The sequence below is a fragment of the Monodon monoceros genome, unplaced genomic scaffold (genome assembly GCF_005190385.1).
Source record: "Monodon monoceros isolate NGI ecotype Baffin Bay Population unplaced genomic scaffold, NGI_Narwhal_1 Super_Scaffold_18, whole genome shotgun sequence".
Classification (NCBI taxonomy): Eukaryota; Metazoa; Chordata; class Mammalia; order Artiodactyla; family Monodontidae; genus Monodon; species Monodon monoceros.
In genome coordinates, this window is record NW_021703774.1 from 146,856,146 (window position 1) to 146,879,626 (window position 23,481).

At 36.1% G+C, this 23,481-nt stretch overlaps 1 protein-coding gene across 2 annotated transcripts in view; it reads left to right on the plus strand.

Moving 5' to 3' along the window:
• The window catches only part of FOXJ3 (forkhead box J3), a 126,822-nt gene that overhangs the window by 91,417 nt on the left and 11,924 nt on the right, over positions 1–23,481 (plus strand). For both annotated transcript variants that reach the window (XM_029227872.1, XM_029227873.1), the window contains 6 exons: positions 3,832–3,933; positions 12,116–12,244; positions 14,476–14,650; positions 17,652–18,068; positions 19,312–19,413; positions 19,801–19,992. In XM_029227872.1, the coding sequence (XP_029083705.1) occupies positions 3,832–3,933; positions 12,116–12,244; positions 14,476–14,650; positions 17,652–18,068; positions 19,312–19,413; positions 19,801–19,992 (1,117 nt within the window). The remainder of the gene's footprint in view (positions 1–3,831; positions 3,934–12,115; positions 12,245–14,475; positions 14,651–17,651; positions 18,069–19,311; positions 19,414–19,800; positions 19,993–23,481) is intronic.

Sequence of the window (23,481 nt, forward strand, 5' to 3'; positions counted from 1 at the left end):
AGATTGTTTACTTGAGATTTTTCTTGTTTCTTGAGGTAGGCTTGTATAGCTATAAACTTCCCTCTTAGAACTGCTTTTGCTGCATCCCATAGGTTTTGGGTCATTGTGTTTTCGTTGTCATTTGTCTCTAGGTAATCTTTGATTTTCTCTTCGATTTCTTCAGTCTCCTCTTGGTTATTTAGTAACGTACTGTTTACCCTCCATGTGTTTGTGTTTTTTCCTTGTAATTCATTTCTAATCTCAGTGTTGTGGTCAGAAAAGATGCTTGACATGATTTCAATTTTCTTAAATTTACTGAGGCTTGATTTGTGACCCAAGATGTGATCTATCCTGGAGAATGTTCTGTGTGCACTTGAGAAGAAAGTGTAATTTGCTGTTTTGGGATAGAATGTCCTATAAATATCAATTAAATCTATCTGGTCTATTGTGTCATTTAAAGCTTCTGTTTCCTTATTTATTTTCATTTTGGATGATCTGTCCGTTGATGTAAGTGAGGCGTTAAAGTCCCCCACTATTATTGTTTTACTGTCAATTTCCTCTTTTAGAGCTGTTAGCAGTTGCCTTATGTATTGAGGTGCTCCTATGTTGGGTGCATATATATTTATAATTGTTATATCTTCTTCTTGGATTGATCCCTTGATCATTATGTAGTGTCCTTCCTTGTCTTTTGTAACAGTCTTTATTTTTTATTATTATTTTTTTCCAGTACACGGGCCTCTCACTGTTGTGGCCTCTCCCGTTGCGGAGCACAGGCTCCGGACGCGCAGGCTCAGCAGCCATGGCTCACGGGCCCAGCCGCTCCGTGGCATGTGGGATCTTCCTGGACCAGGGCATGAACCTGTGTCCCCTGCATCAGCAGGCGGACTCTCAACCACTGCGCCACCAGGGAAGCCCACAGTCTTTATTTTAAAGTCTGTTTTATCTGATACGAATATAGCTACTCCAGCTTTCTTTTGATTTGCATTTGCATGGAATATCTTTTCCCATCCCCTCACTTTCAGTCTGTATGTGTCCCTAGGTCTGAAGTGGGTTTCTCGTTGACAGCATATAGATGGGTCTTGTTTTTGTGTCCATTCAGCAAGCCTGTGTCTTTTGGTTGGAGCCTTTAATCCATTCACATTTAAGGTAATTATTTATATGTATGTTCCTATGACCATTTTCTTAATTGTTTTGGGTTTGTTTTTGTAGGTCCTTTTCTTCTCTTGTGTTTCCCACTTAGAGAAGTTCCTTTAGTGTTTGTTGTAAAGCTGGTTTGGTGGTGCTGAATTGTCTTAGCTTTTGCTTCCCTGTAAAGCTTTTGATTTCTCCATTGAATCTGAATGAGATCCTTGCCGGGTAGAGTAATCTTGGTTGTAGGTTCTTCTCTTTCATCACTTTAAGTGTATCATGCCGCTCCCTTCTGGCTTGGCAGAGTTTCTGCTGAGAAATCAGCTCTTAACATTATGGGAGTTCCCTTGTATGTTATTTGTCGTTTTTCTGTTGCTGCTTTCAGTAATTTTTGCCAATTTGATTACTGTGTGTCTCGGCGTTTTTCTCCTTGAATTTATCCTGTGTGGGACTCACTGTGCTTCCAGGAGTTGGGTGGCTATTTCCTTTCCCATGTTAGGGAAGTTTTCGACTATAATCTCTTCAAATATTTTCTCGGGTCCTTTCTCTCTCTTCTCCTTCTGGGACCCCTATAATGCGAATGTTGTTGCGTTTAATGTTGTCCTAGAGGTCTCTTAGGCTGTCTTCATTTCTTTTCATTCTTTTTTCTTTATTCTGTTCCGCAGCAGTGAATTCCACCATTCTGTCTTCCAGGTCACTTATCCGTTCTTCTGCCTCAGTTATTCTGCTATTGATTCCTTCTAGTGTAGTTATCATTTCATTTATTGTATTGTTCATCTCTCTTTTTTTGTTCTTTAATTCTTCTAGGTCTTTGTTAAACATTTCTTGCTTCTTCTCGATCTTTGCCTCCATTCTTTTTCCGAGGTCCTGGATCATCTTCACTATCATTATTATGAATTCTTTTTCTGGAAGGTTGCCTATCTCCACTTCATTTAGTTTTTTTTCTGTGGTTTTATCTTGTTTCTTCGTCTGGTACATAACCCTCTGCCTTTTCATGTTGTCTGTCTTTCTGTGAATGTCTTTTATTCTCTTGATTGAACCAGATTTTTAGTGTCCATGAATAATATCTAATTAAAAGATTTTCTAGCTAAAGCTGTGAATCTGGTCTTGTGAGAATACAGTGCCACATACCAAAGCTGTCTCCTTTTTCATTAATCACCATTGAATATTCCTATCAGTAGGTTCTCAGCATCAGTAGTATATACATGTTAGTAGTCATCATAGAAGCCAGCACTTGCTGTGCATTTCAGGTACTATGCTAAGTGCTTTACATGAATTATTTCATTAATGCTCTTTACAGACCTCTAAAGGAGGTGGCATAATCCTCTTATAGATGAGGAAAAGAGTATAAAGATTGAGTAATTTTCATGAAATCACACAACACAGGCTTGCTTCTTGTTACCAGTGGGGAGGAGTGAGAATTAGATAGTGAACCAGTAGTCTGGAACGAGATGACTGAGTTGAGTTAGAGGAACATGAGATTTGCAGCTTTCTAAAGTAATCTTCTGTGTTAATTTAGCTAAATTAGCTGGCACCAAAGTTGGGGCATAAATTGTAGCTAAATTGGCAGACACCAAAGTTGGGACATAGACAGAGCTGTCTTTGTAGTTCTTCCATTTGTATTTCTGAAGTGCTTTTCCATGTTCACCTAACTCTTAGTGTGTACCCAGCACGTAAGTACTAGATTCTACCTTCTTGGGGTGACCCTTGTCTTTTCCTTTTTTCAAGATGTCTGTTCCCTACCCTCTTGGATTATCTGATGAAAGAAATTCATGTCAAGGGATTAAGTGATAAATAAATCAACCTTAGAAATGTTTTTCAGTGAAATTACTGTTTCTTTTGAGAGAGAGAAAGGAGTTGTCACAATCTATATCCAGAATTCTAAATGTAGAAAACCTATATTGATTTTTGACACCCATGTTAGCTCTGTAAACAATGTATATGAAATTGTGTTATTTAGGATATTGTTCAGTTGCATTAACAGACAAAGGAAGAGAAAACTACACCTGAAAGGCTTAAACCAGAGAGATTTATTTCTCTCTTAGGTAAAAGTCCAAGCTGAGAGGTGGATCAGATGGATAACCAGCTCTGTTCCACAAGGTCATTCAGATGTTTCCTTCTAATCTTATCTTTACAGTGTTCCCCATGGTATTACCCTCAGCTTTCTGGTTATGCAGGATCACCACCAGCACATCTGTGTCACAGGCCTGCAATAAGAGGGAAAGAGGATGGAGGGCAAGCAAGTTCCTTTCAAAGACATGACCCAGAAGTTGCACACATCACTCTTGCTCACATCCCATTTGTTGCACCTTAATCACATGGCTACTGCTAGCTGCAAATGAGTCTGGAAAAGGTGGTCTTTAGCTGGGCAGAGATGCGTTGATAACTACAGGGATCTATTGCTAAAAGGGAGAAGAGGGGAGAATGAGTGTTACCCGATTATTAGTCGTCTCCACTACAGAAGTTTATCTCTAATTTTGGCAAACCTATCCCACAACCAGTTAAAAGAGTTGGTAAGGAGTAGCCATACCAATGGACTTGGTGATTATCAGGTTAGTAGCATAATAAAATATAGTAGAAGAGAATTCAGTAATGATTTTAAGTTTATTTTCAGAAACAAAGCACAAAACTGGATGTTGGAGAATTTGATGAAATGACTTCAAATTGTGTTAAAGTTGGTGGTTTTATGAGCTAATAATTATTTATTTTGTTCTTGTATTTTAGGCCTCAACTCCATATAGCATAGATTCAGATTCTTTGGGAATGGAGTGTATTATTTCGGGAAGTGCCTCTCCAACTCTGGCAATCAACACTGTGACTAACAAAGTAATTCTATTTTTTGAACACTTTTGAAATGTCATTGAGTAATACATTTAATTTGCTTTTATAGTAACAGTAGATTTCTGTATGGTTGAGTTTAAAGATGATATAAATTTGACCAAACCATACATGGCAGTTTGAAAGCTGAATCCACAATGCTTTTAGCTTTACACAAGTTAGAGGTAAATAAATAATTCCCTGGAAAAATTGGAAGATGCTTATTGGGAAGCTCTATATTAAATCTAAATTCTTGACACTACCAATCCCATTGAATTTTTGAGTCCAGCATTTTATTGAATCAATTTGTTTCAAAATCATTGATTACCCCTCTAAATATGTGATTTAAAAAGAGATTGACAAATAACCAGGGCGTCAACAGAATCCAGTAAAATAAATAATTCAGACAAACTCAGAGTCCATTAGAACGGTGGTCAACCTCTTTCATGATATTCAAGTCTAGGTACATACCCAGAAGTGTAGTATGTGGTAGTCTGCTGCAGTATTTGTTTTGTTTTTGTTATTGAAGCAAGGGTCAGAACTTTGTGCTAACTCATTAGATACCTAGTAGGGTACAAATATCTCTTCTTTACAAGGTAATTTCTTAATCTCATATCTCAGAACCCTAAAAAGGCTCTGGGAGGTTCATAAAATAACTCAGTTCTGTGCATCTATTTCCTCCCTTACTAGACCATGATGAGCACCTTGAAGCCGTAATATTTCTCACTCTTGTACTCATACGGTCTGTCAGTCTTGCTTTTACCCTCTCCCCATCTCCCTTGCTTTCAGTTGCTCTTTTTTTTGTTTTAAATCTCACTCTTCTACTTTCTTGTGCACACACATAAAACACAAACATGTATACATACTCAGCTGCACTAATATACGTAGTATCTTTGTATTGATAAAAGGTATTGAATAAGCAGATAGAAGACAGATTATAATCAGAGTTACTAATCAGAATTCCAATTTAGATAGGAAACTGGCAACTGAGGTGTAAAGTGATAATTTTTCCCAAATAGCAATACATGGACTGATTCCATCAGAATCACTTGAGGGAGGGGTGGACCTGTTAGTGTGTACATGTGTTTGGTGGTGGTAGTAATTCCCAGATTCCATTGCAGTCCTACCAAATCAGTTACTTTATCCTTGTGGGTAGGGCCCAGAAGTCTGTACTTTCGAAAATCATCCCTAATGATACCCAGCTAGACTTGAGAATTTCCAGTGAAATAGACGGGTTGGAATCAGAGGTATCCAGTACTGCTCTTTGCGATAGTCCAAGCAGGAGATACTGAGGCCTAAACATAGACAGTTGTGGCTATTAGGAAACAATTAGAAAGTAGTAACTCTGGGACTTCGTGACTAAATAAAGAAACTGGAGTTTTGGGACTTCTGCTTTCAGATATGATAGAATAGCTAGTATCGGATTAACCCTTCTCCCTATCTATATAAAATTACCACCCTGCCCACCAATAAAAAAGAAAGGCATTGGAGAAAAAGACAAGCAGGACTTAAGAAGCAAAGATCTCAGAAAAAAGGGAAGCACATTGAGATAAGCCCTACATGTTTTCCCTGGGGACATTTCCCACTTCTCAGTGCATGGCATAGAGGCTGCACAGAAAGCTACAACCTAGAGCAGTCACTGAGCTAGGGATGTAAAAATGAGAGTATGAGGCTACCAAAGAGCCAGGGCTTAAGGACCAAGATCCTGAGGAATCTCAGAAGTTACCTCAACTTTTTGCAAGCAATATCCAGTTAAGGCATTTGCTAATCCCTAACCTGTGTGTGCTTCAACTCAGACACAGGCAAATCATGTGGATTTTTCACTAGCCAGAATTCAGCAGTCTCACAGAGGTGGGGGTGGGGACAAAAGTTGTAGTTCTTTAAAGAGGGAGCCATGGTAAATACCCCAGTTTTACAAATTGATACTTAAGAAAGATTATGTTCTATAAGTAAGAGCAAATCAAAATAACACCAGTCTCAAACTGTTATTAGGGTGGTATGCTAATATTCCACTTGCCAAAAGAAAACTAAATCCTTTCTGGAAGATAACATATCCCGAGCTTTTGCAAGTTTTCATAAGTAAGGTCTCACTTTCAGTCAGAATTTTCAGACATTCCAAGAAACAAGACCAAATAATTAAATGCCAAGATTGAAAGATAGTATAAACATATCCACAAGTGATCTAGATGTTGATTTTTAAATAACTATGACTAATATGTTGAAGAAAATAGATGAATTATAGAAAATTTATCAGAATTGGAATCTGTATGGAAGAATCAAGAGAACTGAAAAATATAACAACTGAAATTAAGAATTAAATAGATGGATTTAACAGCAGATTAGACACAGCAGAGGAGAGAATCAGTGAACTGGAAGATAGGTCAATAGAAAATATGCAGGTTGAAAAACAAAAGAATGGAAAATTCAGAGAAGCTTAAGAGATAAATGGGATACAGGGAAAAGATCTAACAAACTTGTCATTAGTGTTCCAGAAGAGAAGCAAAAGGGAATAGAGAATAAGCGATATTTTAATTTTCTAAGACTGATGAAAGATAATACAGATTCAAGAAGTTCTGAGAACCCCAAGAAGGACTAATTAAAAGAAAACCTTATCAGGCAAAAGTCAAACTGCTAAAAAGCAAGGATTTTTTTTTTACCTTAAAATCAGAGGAAAATAATAGGCAACTTCAAAGGAACACACTGAATTCTGAATAGAAATGATAAAAGTCAGATACCACCAGAATGAAATTTTTGTAGTGCTGAAAGGAAATAACTGCCAATCCAGAATTCTAAAATAGAATTTCTATGAAAAATGAAGGTTAAGTAAATAGGCTTTTACAGAAACAAAATGTGAGAGAATAACAGTATTAAAAAATTAAAGGAGGTTAATTTTTCAGATAGAAGGAAAATTATCCTGTGCAGAAAAGAATGAAGAACACCAAAAGAGTATGCATGTCAGTAAATAAAAATATGTATCGAGTGATTAAATCAATAGCAGTGCTGTTATAGAACACAATGCTTTGGAGTCTAAAATACTTGTAGAGGTTAAAGTACATGACAATACTAGAGTAAAGCATTAGGAAGTATATTGCAGTTAATGTCTTTGCATTGTATGGGAAGTGGTAAAAGTACTAAGTCAAGGGCATGTGGTAAAATCTAGGGCAGTGATTCTTAACACTTCAGCGTATATCAGAATAACTAGGAGGGCTTGTTAAAACCCAGATTACTGGGCCCTACCCTGAGAGTTTCTGATTCTCTAGGTCTAAGTTGGGGTCTGAAAAATTGCATTTCTGACACGTTCTCAGATACTGGTCACATACTGGTCCAGGTTCCTTACCTTATGAACCACTGCTCTAGGTTACTACAAGAATAAAAAGAATATTACCAAGTAAGGAAAAATAATAAATCCTTGGTTAATCCAAAAGTAGGCAAGAAAGGGCTTCCCTGGTGGCACAGTGGTTGAGGGTCTGCCTGCCGATGCAGGGGACACGGGTTTGTGCCCCGGTCTGGGAAGATCCCACATGCAGCGGAGCGGCTGGGTCCGTGAGCCATGGCTGCTGAGCCTGCGCGTCCGGAGCCTGTGCTCCGCAACGGGAGAGGCCACAGCAGTGAGAGGCCTGCATACCACAAAAAAAAAAAAAAAAAAAAAAAAAAAGAAGAAAGTAAATTAATGAGCTGTGGGGACAGCTTCAGGCAACTTGTAATATGTGTAATTGAAGTTCCTGATGTAAATCAGGATCTATACAGAGCAATTAAGTACACCAGAAATGGTAACTATGTGGGTAAATATAAAGCTTTTTTTAAAAAAATGTAAATCTCTTTAAAAGATAACTGTAAAGCAAAAATTACAAAAATGCATTGTGGGTTTATAACACATAGAAGTAAAATATATGACAGTAGTGTTGGGGCAAGGAGAGGAGAAATGAAAGTTATGAAAAGAGAAAATGTTTAAAATTTGGGAAGGCAAAAGTAAAGCTGTCGTTCACAGAAGACATCATTATTCATATGGAAAATTAAAAAGAATCTACAGACAAACTCTTGGAATTAATAAGTGAATTTACCAAGGTGTCAATATTAGATCAGTGTTGGATTTTAGAAGTCAGTTATTTTTCTGTGTATTAGTCATGGACAGTTAGAAAATACAATTTAAAAGATAATACTTACATTAGCATTCAAAAACATCAAATACAGAGACACCTCATTTTATTGTGCTTCGCTGTATTGCACTCCCCAGATATTGGGCTTTTTACAAATTGAAGGTTTGTGGCATCCCTGTGTTGTCAGCTGATGGTTAGCATTCTTAACCAATAAAGTATTTTTAAATTAAGGTATATACATTGTTTCTGTAGACATGATGCTATTGCACCTTAATAGACTACAGTACATTGTAAACGTAACTTTTATATGCACTGGGAGACCAGAAAATTCGTGTGACTTGCTTTATTTCAATACTTGCTTTATTGCAGTGGTCTGGAACCAAACCCGCAATATCTCTGAGGTAGCTAGGATTAAGTGAAAGATGAACTCTGCACAGAAAACTATAAAAAATTACTGAGAGAGAACAAAGGGTGTATAAATAACTAGGTATATAATTTTCATAGAGAAGATTATTGTAAAGAAGTCAGTTTTTCCTGAGTTTATCTACAGATATAATATCCCAATCAAAATTCCACAGTGCTTTTTTTAGGGGAAGGAAGATAGTAGGAAATGACCAGCTGATTTTGAAAGATAAATGAGACTCCAGATGGTAAACAGTAGTTGAAGAAAATGTTGAAGAAAAAGATAAAAGTTAGAGGATTTATACTTCCAAATATCGAGTAAACCTACAATAATTGAAAGTGTAATATTGGCATAAGAATAGACACATAGAATTATCGAACAGAGTTCAGTGATGTCTTTCAACAAATGGTGCTGAATCAGTAGAAAAGTGAGATTTTTTTCATGCACAGAAATCAGTTTCATACCCCAATAAAGATGTTAAAAAAATCAATTTCAGATGGATTTGAGACCTTAATATAAATGATAAAGTTCTCAGATGGATGAAAAAGAATAAAATATGTTTTAAAAAGTGGAATGAAGGAAGTAATAAAAGATTAAGAGCCGATGCTAACGCAACACACAACAAAGCTTTACGTAATCCTTTAGCTAAATTTACTGCAAAAGGACAGAGAAGGATATATATGTACGTTGTATGAAACCAGTCATTAATGGTAGAAGTCTGTGTGGTGGTTACCTGTAACAGGAGATATGCGGATGGATAATGACTGGCTGGTGAATGATGATTGGGAGAGTTCATGAGTGGGCCTTCTGGTGTGCAGGTATGTTCTGTATCAGTGGTTCTGTGATCTGTGGACACTTGAGTAACCAATACCCTTTTGGGGATTCCATGATAATACTAAAATGCTATTTGCCTTTTCCTTTATTTTTGTGTTTTCACAGATGCAGCAAAAGCAATAATATGTAAACATTAGCACAAGTCAAGGCAGTGACACCTGACTGTACTAGTAGCCATTGTATTCTTCACAACCACACACCCTTCAGATTAAAAAAAACAAATACTAGTTAAGAATATCCTTGGTGATGCAGGAAAAATAATTTTATTAAATTGTGACCTTTGAGTAAACGTTTTTAAGAATCTGTGTGGTGAAATGGGAAGTACGCATAAAATGCTTAAACTGTGTATACCGAGGTACAGTGGTTGCTTCAAGGAAGAGCATTTGTGTTGAACTAGCCACTTTGTTCATGGAGCATTGATTTTAATTGAAAGAACAACTGACACTATTATTCAGTTTTGGGTATTTGGCAGACATTTTCTTGAAAATGAATAAAGTAAGCCTCTCACTTAAAGGAAAACAATTGACAGTATCTCTTGCCAATGGTAAAATTTGAGCTTTTAAGCAAAACATACAGGTTCGGAAAACTTATATCCACCACAGTGAGTCTGATAGCTTCACAGTCTTTACACACTTTTCCAATGAGATTATTGGTAATGTTAACAGGTGTGATGTTTTGATGTTGTGTAATGAAATATGTCAATATTTGGAAGATCTGCATAACTTAGTGAATGATATTTTCCAAATGACCAATGCATAATGTTATAAAATCATGCGTGGGTAAATGATCCATTCGAAGTCCGAGGTGGAAAGTGGATTATAATGTAAAAGAGTATGAAAATTTTATTCATATGGTTTCAGATTTTACATTGCAACTAATCTTTAAAAAATTGTCACTTGTCATGTTTTCGTGTAGTATCAAAAAAGACTATCCACAATTATCTGAAAAGTCTATTAAAATATGCTTCCCTTTTCCAAACACACACACACACATATATATGTATATATGATGCTGGGTTTTCTTTCTGTACTTCCACCTAAACAACATATTGCAACAGATGGAATGCAGAAGCAGATATGAGAATCTAGCTGTTTCCTGTTAGGGCAGGCTTTGAAATTTACAAATTTACAATTTTCAAATTTCAAATTTCAAATTACAAATTTCAAATTTACTTCTAACTTTACTTATTGAGAGAAAATTTTTTTTTGTTAACATATAGTTGAGTTTGTAATAGTTATTTTTAAGTTAGTATTTAAAATTTTTTAAATTTCTAATATGCCAGTTATTGATAAATATATCAAACAAAAGCTTCTTGACTCCTTAATATTTAAGACTGCAAAAGGGTTCTAAGATCAAAGTTTGAGAGTTGCTATTGATTCCATGATTCCATGAGTATGCCCATTTTATAATTAATAAACTATAACAACTCGTGTCTTTTCCTCTCCATAATATGTTACATTTTAATAAAAATCTTATCCTCCTTGCTATGAGGATTTGTCCAAGATGGTGGGAAGTATTTCTGACTTGACTGATAGGTAACTAAGCATGCACAGGAGAGAATGAGCAGCCAACAGAATGACCATGGGATGCTTGTAATTTGCTGATATTGTATTGCTTAAGAGCCCATAAGGTTGATTTTTTTAAAAATGAAATTTACACTGGAAATATTGACCAGAAAAATCTTTGCCATAGTTTTATTTTCTCTCATTTTTCCTTATACTCTTTTCCCTTATTAGTTCCTAGACACATAATTGTTCCTAGCTGATGTGAATGTGAGACAGTTTGGTTTTGCCTTAAGTATTGAGGCATATATGCCTAGTTTTCCAGGTTTTGGCCTCTTTTGGCAAATGAGCATTGAGCATGACCCCATTTTCAGCACAGACAGAAGGGTGGTAATAGCTCAATTGGTCATTAAATTCAGCAAGTATTTTTTATGTGTATACTGAGTAGAAAACATTATGCTGCTTATGATTATTTATTGGGGAACTCAAGTTGCTAACAGTCTAGTAGTGGATAAAAATTTGATAAAAATTAGTTACACCATAAAATCAAAAGTATTAATTTTTCCCATGAAAGTAGGAGCATAGAAAGGAAAATTGGTAGTAGCATCTGAATGGAACTTTAAAGGATATTTAGACTAGTTTTCTGTTTTAAAAATATCTTTTTTGTTGTTGTTTCTAATTAAAAATGATAATGCACATTATAAACATAACTCAAGCATTGTAAGAATATACACTATCAGTGACAGAAGTCTTCAGGAATACCCAGCCCCCTGCCAGTTAACCATTGTTAACAGTTTGATACATAGTTCTTTCATGTCTAATGCATATGTTAGCATATTATTGTTATTTTAAAAATCAGATCACATATTTATGATTCTGCAATTGTGTTGGACAGTTTACAGTTTTCAATATTATAAACACTATGATGCCTAAATTCTATTTTTTGTGTTCTTTTCTTTTGATGCCTAAGATTTTGAAAGAAGAAAACTGATTTTGCTTAAAGCTTGAGTAAAAATAAGTTTATGCATTATAGAAATATTTAACAGTAAAAATCTCTTATAATCCCCTCTTATTAAATGTCGATGAACTAATTATACCTTTTAGAAAATTGAATTTATGTACCTCTGGATGGGATATATCCTTTAGTTTGAAAGTAAATTATCAATATTTCATGGTGAACATGGAGTGAGCGATGTAGAGCATGGATTTGGGGTAGGTAAACACCAAAGGAAAGACCAATAACATTTTGTTTTCCTTCCATCTACCAGGCTAGTTGTATTCTTGTAGAGTTGCTTAAAAAGTACTTTTTATAGTAGGAACTACTTATTCAGATGTTGCTGTTCTTTTCGTTGTAGGTAACATTGTACAACACTGATCAGGATGGTAGTGATAGCCCACGCAGTAGCCTTAACAACAGTCTCTCAGATCAGAGTTTGGCATCTGTTAATTTGAACAGTGTTGGAAGTGTGCATAGTTACACACCGGTAAGTCTTGGTGAAGTTAACTCCTTTGTTGAGTACTCATTTAGAGCTTAAAATGGAACCAAATGTAATTGAAATACAAATAAAAAGTGAAGATGTATATTTCTCACTGATCAAATTGATCATTAGCTTAGATAAGTAGAGCAGATTTCTATTATATTTTAGCAAGTTAGATACAAATATATTGTTGTACTATGTTATATATTTTGGTCTACTTCATCTGTTCTCTGTCCAAGTGAAACACAATTGGAATAGGAAAAGAAGTTTTACTTTAGTCTTCTAAAGCTGTGTTTAATGATATTTTACAGTCCTTGGTAAAAGAGCTTAGAGGATATGTATATCACCTAGTTTCCCAGAAGCAGATCTAAGAAGGGGATTCTACAAACCCCAAAGCTTAGGATGACCTGGTACTCAGTTGTTAACCAGTCTTGTATTTTCAGTTTGGGTCTGGAAAACAAAGCTATGCTATAAAGGGACCTGTGTGAGTATTTTTGCTCCTGTGCTGACCCTTCCCTTATCTGATACTTCTTTTCAAATCATCTTGCACCTGTCCTCCTGGGTAGACAGAACAGAGCCCGAGAGAGCCATACACCACACTGTTCATGGTATAAATTTGATCTCATCACACCTCTCCCTGTTCCAAGATGAATAATAGGTAAAAACTTTACACAGAGAAAAGATATAAGGGGGATGGGGGACCTGAAATAAGAAAATAACACGAGGGAAACAGAAATTCAGAGAGCAGTTTTAAAACTCACCTTGAATGTAGGAGAAAGAAGACAACACAAAACTGTTAACAGTGCTCTGGGGGAAAATTTTTTAAATATTTTTCGAGAATGCAGAAGAAACAGATAAAGGAATACCAATTATGTAAAAGAATACGATAGATATGGAGAATTGCGAATTATAGGTGTCCCCAAATAGTTGGTACAGAAGCAGTTTTCAGAAGAAAGAGAGAACAAAAGGGTTACTGAGTTCTAAGAAAAGTTAATGGGAAAAAACTATATCTAGACACATCATGACAAATTTTTAAATTTCAGAAGTAATCATAGATACTCTAGCAGAAGAAATAAGGTACATTCAGAGAAACACAAATCATACCTCTCTTCCATAATACTAAATGCCAGAAAATGATGGAACACTTTATACAGAGTGTCAAGGGAATAGATTTGGAATTATAAGTATTATGCCCACCAAATTTTCATTCAGTTGTGAAGTCAAGAAAAAGACATTAATTCTTTGATACACAGAGTTTAGAAAGCATCCTACCCTTGTTTTCATGCACCCTTCCTGAAAAAAATTACATATTTAGCTGATCAGGTGGTGAATTAAAATAGTAATGATGAAGTCATGTGCCAGTGGTGGAGCCATTCCCCTACACAAAACTCATATTTTTCCATGTCATTGTAGACTCCTTGTGAGCATCATTTTGAAAGCCTGCATAAATCTATAGCCAGTGTTCATATCTTAATTTTTTCAAAACACTAAACCAAATGGTAGTTTGTTACTGCTTGATATGATCTTTAAGATATATTGCTGATCATGTTTTATTTTATTTCTAGTTGTGCTGTCTTCAGAGATAATTCTTATTTTTTAGGTGTTCATGGTGCTCTTTTTCCTTGCATAGCTCGAGGCCCTGATCTATTCTTTTTTTCTCAGAATCTCCTTTGTCTTTTACCCTTCATTTCTTACTTTCCTTAAGTTTCATTTAAAAAAGAAAAATTTACCTACAGTGAAGAGTTAGGTGTGTTGAAGTTCCTTGCTGCTTTGGGCAGTGCCATACAACCTGACTCACAGTATTTGAGTTTAAATACTTAAAGATTAATTGAATAAATGAATGAGAAATGTTAGTAGTTTCAGAGTATAGTGAGTTTGAGATGAAATTGCTTCTGTGGAAATCAAGATGAAGACTCCACAGAAACTGGAAGGGTTCCAGGCTTAGCTTATCACTTATTATGACCTTGGGAAGGTCCTTTAACTTTGAATGTTTCCCCCCTACTGTGAAATGTGGAGGTTGGATTAGATTTCTGAGATTCTTCAAGACCTAAGTTAACAATTTGTGGTCTGTCCTTTTATGTGTACCCAACTTAACAGACGATAGGAAAGCCAAAGACAGGGAAGTTAATTCCTTTGAATTCTAATAACTGTTCTGATATTTTCAGTTTTATATCATATGTAATAAACCAATTCTGATATAGAGCTACTAAATTAGTAGTTTTTTTCTTCAATGTTAGGTGACAAATCATCCAGAACCAGTCTCTCAGTCATTAACTCCTCAACAACAGCCACAGTACAACCTTTCAGACCGAGACAAACAACTACTTTTCTCAGAATATAATTTTGAAGATCTCAGTGCCTCATTTCGGAGCCTTTATAAGTCAGTTTTTGAGCAGTCACTTAGTCAACAAGGTGAGTTTTTTAATACCTCTTATTGTAATTTTTTATTGAAATTTTTTAAAGAATTATTTTCACATCGCAGCTGTTATAGTTCCTTAGTCTTAGAACATTACCATCATGATAAGGACTGAAGGTTCTTTGTGCCTTTACTATATAGTCTGTATATATTTTTATCATAGCACAAGAATGGCAGATAAATCTATCTCTTCATGCATGCCTACTTCGTTTGATTACTAGTGGTGTCCTGAAGCATTGTGTTAAAGGATTCTGACACTGCATTTATGCTTTGTGGGAAAGACTGCCATGATTAATTAGTGATGTCTAGCATGTGAAGTGTTTGAGTGGTAAATGTTGCACCACAAGAATAGATGTGCCTTGCTTTTCCGTTCTGACTGCTGTTAGCAAAGAGATAACTTTTGGAATATGGTAGCACCAAATTTGCAGTTTCATGTACGGCACTTACAAGTGAACACATTAGTTAGTGGTCATTATTTTGTACAACATACTTAAGTCAGATTTAACACTAAAAGTGATACTGGTTGAGATGTACTATTATCTCAACCAAATGCTAGATTGTTGCTATTATGTATTACTGTCCTATTAGCTGCTGGTTTAATTTTAATCAGAGTCATTTAATAGGATCAAGGTGTCTCATTGTTCCACCATAGAACGAACACTAGTCAGAAATTGTTGGGAACTCAAACAATGAAGCATTGCTTTGTTTGGCAGATTGACTACTTATACCCCAACTCAGAGGGTTTACCTCACGGCAGTAGACAAAATAGACAAAAATCCCTGCCTTTAAAGAGTTTACATTTTAATACACATCATTGTCAGATATTATGAAAGTTAATGTTATATGTAAGTGTTATATATATTGATGAATATCAGTAGTTTGTTTAGGAAGTTGGTTTTCTGGTTAAAGTGTCGTGTATTTTCTCAAATTTTATATTAAATTTTCTATAAAAGTACAAAAAAAAACAACTAAGACTTTGCTAAGCAGATCCAGCTTTGCTGATCATAGTAGAAAAATACTGGCTTTGAAATAACAATGGCGACAATTTCTGAAACCCATAATGCTATTTCATTACACTAATAAAAAAAGAAAAGAATATTGATAGGAATTCTGGGTTCTAGTCCAGGTTCTACCATCAAGTCAACTGAGTTAACTTCACCTCTTTAGACCTAAGCATTCCCATTGTACAGTGAAGAAGATTAGACTAGATCAGTGCTTTCCAAATTGTTCTCTTTGGAGCTGTTGGGTTTTCTGGAGGTTTCAGAGAGAAGGGTGCAGATGAAGAGGGAGACCTAACAGGTTCCTTTTCATGGCTTCCCAGAAAACAACTTTACATTTATTAGTTTTACATACTGGGCTTCTGAAAGATGTTTTGTTTTATTTTAACAACAGTTTGGGATTAAAAATGTTGGTAGAGGGCTTCCCTGGTGGCGCAGTGGTTGAGAGTCCGCCTGCCGGTGCAGGGGATGCGGGTTCGTGCCCCGGTCCGGGAAGATCCCACATGCTGTGGAGTGGCTGGGCCCGTGAGCCATGGCCGCTGAGCCTGCGCGTCCGGAGCCTGTGCTCCGCAACGGGAGAGGCCACAACAGTGAGGCCCACGCACTGGAAAAAAAAAAAAAATGTTGGTAGAGATTATATCTGGGTGCCCTCTTAAAATGTTAGGACTTTATTGGAAATAGATAATGAAATAACTGCTTTCTTTCATCTTATTGTAGTAACCCTATAGATTCCCTGTAAATGACATTTTTCCCAGGGTTAAGGCAAGCACTTTTATTAACACTTCTACCTATAAAACCTTAATTTATTATGTTTTGAGATTATCTTATAATGTACTCTGATATAATTTTACTCCTAATAACAAGTATGAGAATACTTTTATTTTTGTTAAAAATTTTTGATTCTTTTATTGACTGACAGTATGGTATGGGACTTTATTTTCATTTCATTCAAGTAAAACTTTTTTGTGTTTGGTTCAGCAAAACATTATATGTTATCTTCTGGGATATGAAAGTAGTGTAGTTATATAGAACCACATGTTGCAATAAGGTTTGTTAAAGTGAGTGTCTACCTGCAAACCAAACATACATTATTTTTAACATTAAGCACTTCTGGCCTAATCATCATTATCATCATAGTGGCTGACATTTACTGAGCTAAGCCTACAGCCTGCACTTGTGCCATGGCGTGTAATCCTCACAGCAGCTCTACGAAGCAGGGACTATTACCATACCCATTTATAATTGAGGTCATTGTGGCTTGGAGAGGTTAATAATTCTCCAGAGTTACCAAGTGTGTAAATTATAGTGCAGAGATTTTAATTCCTCTTTTCTGGTGTTAAGAAATATGTAATCTTAACCCCTAAACTGTGTCTGTCTCAAGAATGTTCCATAAGAGTAATGAAAAAGAGCAGTGGAGATGGCTGTTTTGTTTTGCTTATTCTTAAGGATTCTAGCCATCTTGGACTTAAAGTTTTTGGAGTAGTCAGAGAAAGAGATCAGAAATAACTGGGCTTTATTTCTACCCTCCTCTTTTGTCAAAGGTCTTCAGACCTATAGAGAACCATCCTCCATGTGACCCAACACCTCTCCCACTTCTCCCTTAACATTTTACTCATCTTTCAAGACTCAACCCAGATATTGCCTTTTCAAGGAAGGCTTCTCTGTATTCAGAGCCCCTTCCTAGGTAAAACGGGGAAGAAGCAGAGTTCCTGTATACCCTCTGTATACTTTTGCCTTAGTACTTACAGTGTTGGACGTAATCTCCTCAAGTGTCTGTCTCTTCCACTGGACCACAAGCTACTTGAGGGCAGAGAATGATGTTTTTTCTTGGTAGCCCCAGAGCCCAGGGTATGGTGGATACTCTATCAGTACTTGTTAAACTGAACCAAAATCGCTTCCTAACAGCATATACCTTTGCTCTGTAAATAATTTTGCAAATGTTTGTCATAAGGTATAACTGAAATCTGACCATCAGTGATCTTGCTTTGTCTCTTTTCAGGTTTGATGAACATCCCTTCTGAATCTTCCCAGCAGTCCCACACTTCTTGTTCCTATCAGCACTCTCCCGGCAGTACAGTGAGCTCTCACCCACACAGCAACCAAAGCAACCTGACCAACAATCATGGCAGTGGCCTCAACACCACAGGCAGTAATTCGGTTGCACAGGTCTCACTGTCCCACCCTCAGATGCACACACAGCCGTCTCCACATCCGTCCCATCGACCGCATGGTTTACCACAGCATCCACAGCGTCCCCAGCACCCAGCACCACACCCGCAGCAACACAGCCAGCTCCAGTCACCTCACCCCCAGCATCCCTCTCCACACCAGCACGTACAGCACCATCCGAACCATCAGCACCAGACGTTAACACATCAGGCACCCCCTCCCCCACAACAGGTATCCTGTAATTCTGGTAAGTTTTTGTCTTCTGATGTGTGTTTGGCTGTGTATTTGGATCTGTTATCTGGGGCTTATATATATTTTCAACCAGTACTTTTCTTATCCATCTTCTTTTGTGTTTCCTTGCCATAGTCCTAGAGTTGTTAAGTCCTTCAGTCTATAGATTCACCTTTTTTTTTCTGTACGCGTGCCTCTCACTGTTGTGGCCTCTCCCGTTGCGGAGCACAGGCTCCGGACGCGCAGGCTCAGCGGCCATGGCTCACGGGCCCAGCCGCTCCGCGGCATGTGGGATCCTCCCGGACCGGGGCACGAACCCGCGTCCCCTGCATCGGCAGGCGGACTCTCAACCACTGTGCCACCAGGGAAGCCCCTGGATATTGTCTTGATTACAATTTATGTGGTAACATAGGCAAACTCAGCAACCCCTGCAGGTTTTGGTTTTAACTCTTTTGTCCTTCTGGAAAACAAGTGTTTTTGTGAGCCTTTGAAAGAAGAGTGGAATGCACAGTCTGTCTGCAATCTATTGTGATTTAGTGTGGTATAGAAGAAAAAGTATAGATTTATGTCTGAAAGACCTGTATTCGAATCCTCATTATGGCTTTTTATGACCTTTGGTGCATTAACTCTTTTGGTCTTATTATTTTGTTAGCTGTAGGACAACACTGGTATACAGTGTTGTTATGAGGATCATATTGAGTATACAAAATATGAAATGCCCAGTCTAGTACCTTGCATTTACGTATTCAGTGAATGTTCCCACTTTTTCTTTCTTTGCATGTTCCTGCCAAGTATTTTGTTTAGAATGATAGATTCATACCCTGATTTTAAAAGAAAAAAAAAATGTCTGTTGCTCTTAAGATAGGTCTTGATTGTTTCTGGTGAGATGCTTAACTGACATTGCTCACAGACCAGGCAGTCTCTGCACTGCAGAACTCCAGAGGCTACCACAGACGTAGACTACAAGTTGAATGGGGCCTCTTGGAATGGTGCAGAGTACAGCTGGGTTCAAGTCTTGGATTCATCATAGTGGCCTTGCTAAGTCATGCCTCCTCTCTAGGTTCAATTTCTTTTGTTTGTAAAATGCAGGGAAATAATAGCTTTCCTGCCTGTCTCACAGAGCAGATTGCCCCAATGCATGATATAATGGGTTTGAATCCATTTGTAAAACTGAATTGGGATCGACCAATATCAGGAGTAAGGCCAGCTCAAACTTTCACTATCCAAGATTTATAAGATTGCCAATATTATTTTTATAGGTGTTTCAAATGATTGGTATGCAACACTTGATATGCTAAAAGAAAGCTGTCGAATCGCCAGCAGTGTTAATTGGTCAGATGTAGACCTTTCACAGTTCCAAGGTGAGTATTGGTTCCTTCTGACTTATAACCAAATACACATATCATGTGTTTTTGAATAGATTTTAAGTCTCTTTTTAGTGGAAATAAGTATCTCCTTATATAGTGTTTCTTTTGCAGTTGGTAGTATGCTTAAAAACAACACTTCGCAAAATTCGTAATGAAGCCTTTCAGCCAGTTGATGTAGTGGAGGTTCACAGCCAAGAGTTCTGAAGGAAATTTGGCCACATTTAAAAGAATCAGATTTTGAATAATTTTTGAAATGTCATTCTTCATTGCATGGGCAGAAGATTACCGGTGGAAATTTTGAGGGCTGGAAAAAAGAAGTGCTATTTTCTTTGCAGTGTTTGCAGAACCATGCTAACTGTATTTCTAATGCTTTCCTCATAGGTTTGATGGAGAGTATGAGACAGGCAGATCTCAAGAACTGGTCTTTAGATCAGGTTCAATTTGCTGATCTCTGTTCTTCTCTTAATCAGTTCTTTACACAAACTGGCCTTATCCACTCACAGAGTAATGTTCAGCAGAATGTCTGTCATGGTGCCATGCATCCAACAAAACCTTCCCAACACATTGGAACAGGTATGGATTTAATTATCTTCTTGATTTTCTCTTTTTCTCATTCATATGAAATTCAGTAACTGTCTGGGGCAACTTGATATGTTGTTAATGATAGCAGTGATCCATTTATATCTTTTTATTTCTAAGAAATGAATGAAATCAAGTAATTTATTTAAGATATATCTTAGAAAAATTGAGATAAAAGAGACTGTATGTTTTTCTCTCATTTACATGATTATTTTATTGTTTATAATTGACTTCCCTTTGTGAACTTTAACCTTTCAAGTTACCAAACAAGAATTAAATGTCTTAAAGATATGTACATTTTAATTTTAATAAGAACATAGTTATGAGGTGTTACCAGTTTAAATTTGTATAGACTTGCAATGAAAATCAACATATCTTTATATATCTTCTAAGAATGTTAAAAAAAATTAAAGTTCAGAATGTGTATGAAGAGTATACATAACGGTAGTCTCATTTATGTTTTGCTCTGAACTCAAAATTTGTGCTTTGTATTTTTTCATCTCACTTTCTTCCTTTATTTTTTACCCTTGTAGCCATCTCGTTTACTCTGATTGCAGAGCCTGCAGTTTTCTCAAGTTTACATTCTGTGTTTAATATCCAAGTTCTTTCTCTCTTCATTTGAATTTCTTGATGCCTTTATCTCCAAGTTGACTTCTTTTCTGTACATTGTCTTGTTTTTAGAGTTGATGCTAAAAAGCTCTCTTTTCTATCCTGAGTGGCTTCCTTCAGTCATTATCCTAAATTATTTCATATACTTGGTTTTTCTAAGTTCTCAAGATCCCTAGTCCTTTTTGTGAAATCTTCATGTGTCTTTTGATACAAAAGAAACCTTCCATCTTTGCTTCTTCCACTTGAATAGCTTACCTAACTTGAAAATCTCAGTGGTTGTGTGATTTTGGTGACTTATTTCATAAATCATATTCATAGAAGAGCCTCATTCAATGCCTGGCATATATAGGAGGTACTTAGTATTAACTGAATTTATTGAATGCCTTCTATGTGCCAGATACTAAGCCAGTAAACTTTTTTTTTTAATAACTCTTTAGCTTCTCTCTCTCTCTCTCTCCTTTTGTCACTTCTTTTTTGGTTCCTGTTAAAATAAATTTCAAAAACTTTATTTTTATTGTGGTAAAATACACATAAAATTCACTGTCCCAATCATCCTTAAGTGTGCAGTTCAGTGGTATTTAAATACATTCATAATGTCATAATGTTGTGCAATTATCAACACCATCCATCTCCGTAACTCTTTTCATTTTTGTAAAGCAGATACTCTATACTTATTCAACAAGACCTCTCCACCCATTTCAACCCTTCACCAGCCCGTGGCAACCAACATTCTACCTTTTGTGTCTTGAGTTTTAACTATTCTAAGTACCTCGTATAAGTGGAATCATACAATGTTTGTCTTTTTTGTGGCTGTCACTTAGCATAATGTCTTCAGGGTTCATCCATATTGTAGCATATGTTAGAATTTTCTTCATTTTTAAGGCTAAATGTATGTATAAGGCTATTTTTAAGGTTATTGTATATATAATACATACCACATTTTGCTTATCCATTCATCTGTTAATGAACACTTGGGTTGCTGCCATGTTTTAGCTATTGTGAATAATGTTGCTGTGAGCATGAGTGTACAGATACTTTCAAGACCCTGCTTTCAATTATTTTGGTATATACTCAAGTGGAATTGCTAGATCCTATGGTAATTCTATGTTTCATTTTTTGAGGAACCATCATACTGTTTTTCGCAGCAGCTGTACCATTTTACATTTCCACTAACAGTCATAAGGGTTCCATTTTCTCTATCCTCACCAACATTTGTTATTTTCTTTTTTTTTAATAGCTTCGCCCATTTCTTGATTGGGTTTTTGTTGCTGCTGAGTTTTAGGAATTCTCTATATTTCTGGGTATTAACTCCTTACCAGATATATGATTTGCAAATATTTTCTCCCATTCTTTTGTTTTCTTTTTTACTGTGTTGTTAGTATCTTTTTCTTTTTCTTCTTTTGTTGTGTATGCCTTTGGTATAGTATCCAAGAAATCATTATGAAATTCAATGTTATGAAGCTCTTGCCCTCTGTTTTCTTCTAAGAGTTTTTAAAGTTTTAGGTCTTACATGTAAGTCTGACCCATTTTGAGTGAATTTTTGTATATGGTGTTATATAAGGGTCCAGTTTCTTTTGTGTGTGGATATCCAATTTTCCTATTACCATTTCTTGAAAGACTGTCTTTTCCCCATTGAATGGTGTTGACACCTTGCCAAAAATCATTTTGACTATATAGGTGTGTATTGCTGGGTTCTCTATTCTGTTTCCATTGGTCTTTATGCCAGTACACTGACTGTAGTAGCTCTGTAGTAAGTTTTGAAATCAGGAAGTGTGAGTCTTCCAGCTTTGCTGTTCTTTTTCAGGATAGTTTTGGCTATTCACAGTCCCATGAGCTTCCATATGAATTTTAGGATGGGATTTTCTATTTCTGCAAAAAAAGTCATTGAGATGTTTGATATGGATTACATTGAATCTGTAGATTGCTTTGACATCTTAACAATATTGTCTTGCAGTCCGTGAACATGAGATGCATTTCTATTTATTTATGTCTTCTTTAATTTCTTCAGCAATGTTTTTTAGTTTTCATTGTACAAGTTTTTCATCTGTAATTAATTTATTCCTAAGTAGTTTATTCTTTTTGATCTCAGTGAAAAATAGAATTGTTTTTGTAATTTCCTTTTCAGATTGTTCATTGTTTGTATATAGAAATGTGACTGAATTTTGCATGTTGACTTTGTATCCAACTACTTTGCTGAATTCATTTATTCTAACAGTTTTTCTGTGTGTAATCTTTAGGGATTTTTATGTATGAGGTTATATCTGTGAACAGAGATAAATTTACTTCTCCCTTTTTAGTTTGGATGCCTTTTGTTTCTCTTTCTTGCCTAATTGCTCTGGCTAGGACTTCCAGTACTGTGTTGAATAGAAGTGGTGAAAGTGGACATCTTTGCTTTGTTCCTGATCTTAGAGGAAAAGCTTTCAGTCTTTCACCACTGAATATGATGTTCACTATGGGATTTTCATACATGGCTTTTGTTATGTTGAAGTAGTTTCCTTCTATTCCTAATTTGTTGAGTGTTTTTATCATGAAAGGTGTTGACTTTTGTCAAATACTTTTTCTGTGTCAGTTGAGATGATCATGTGGGTTTTTATCCCCTGCATTATGTTAATGTGGTATATTGCACTGGTCAGTTTTCATATGTTGAACTGTTCTTGTATTCCAGGAATAAATCTCACTTGGTCATGCATGGTGTGCATAATCCTTCTATCATGTTATTGAGTTCATTTTGCTATTGTCTTGAGAATTTTTGCATCAAGGTTCATAAGGGATATTGGTCTGTAGTTTTAGTTCTTCTTTAAATGTTTGGTAGAATTCACCCGTGAAGCCATCAGATCCAGGGATTTTCTTTGTACAGGAAATTTTTGATTAAGT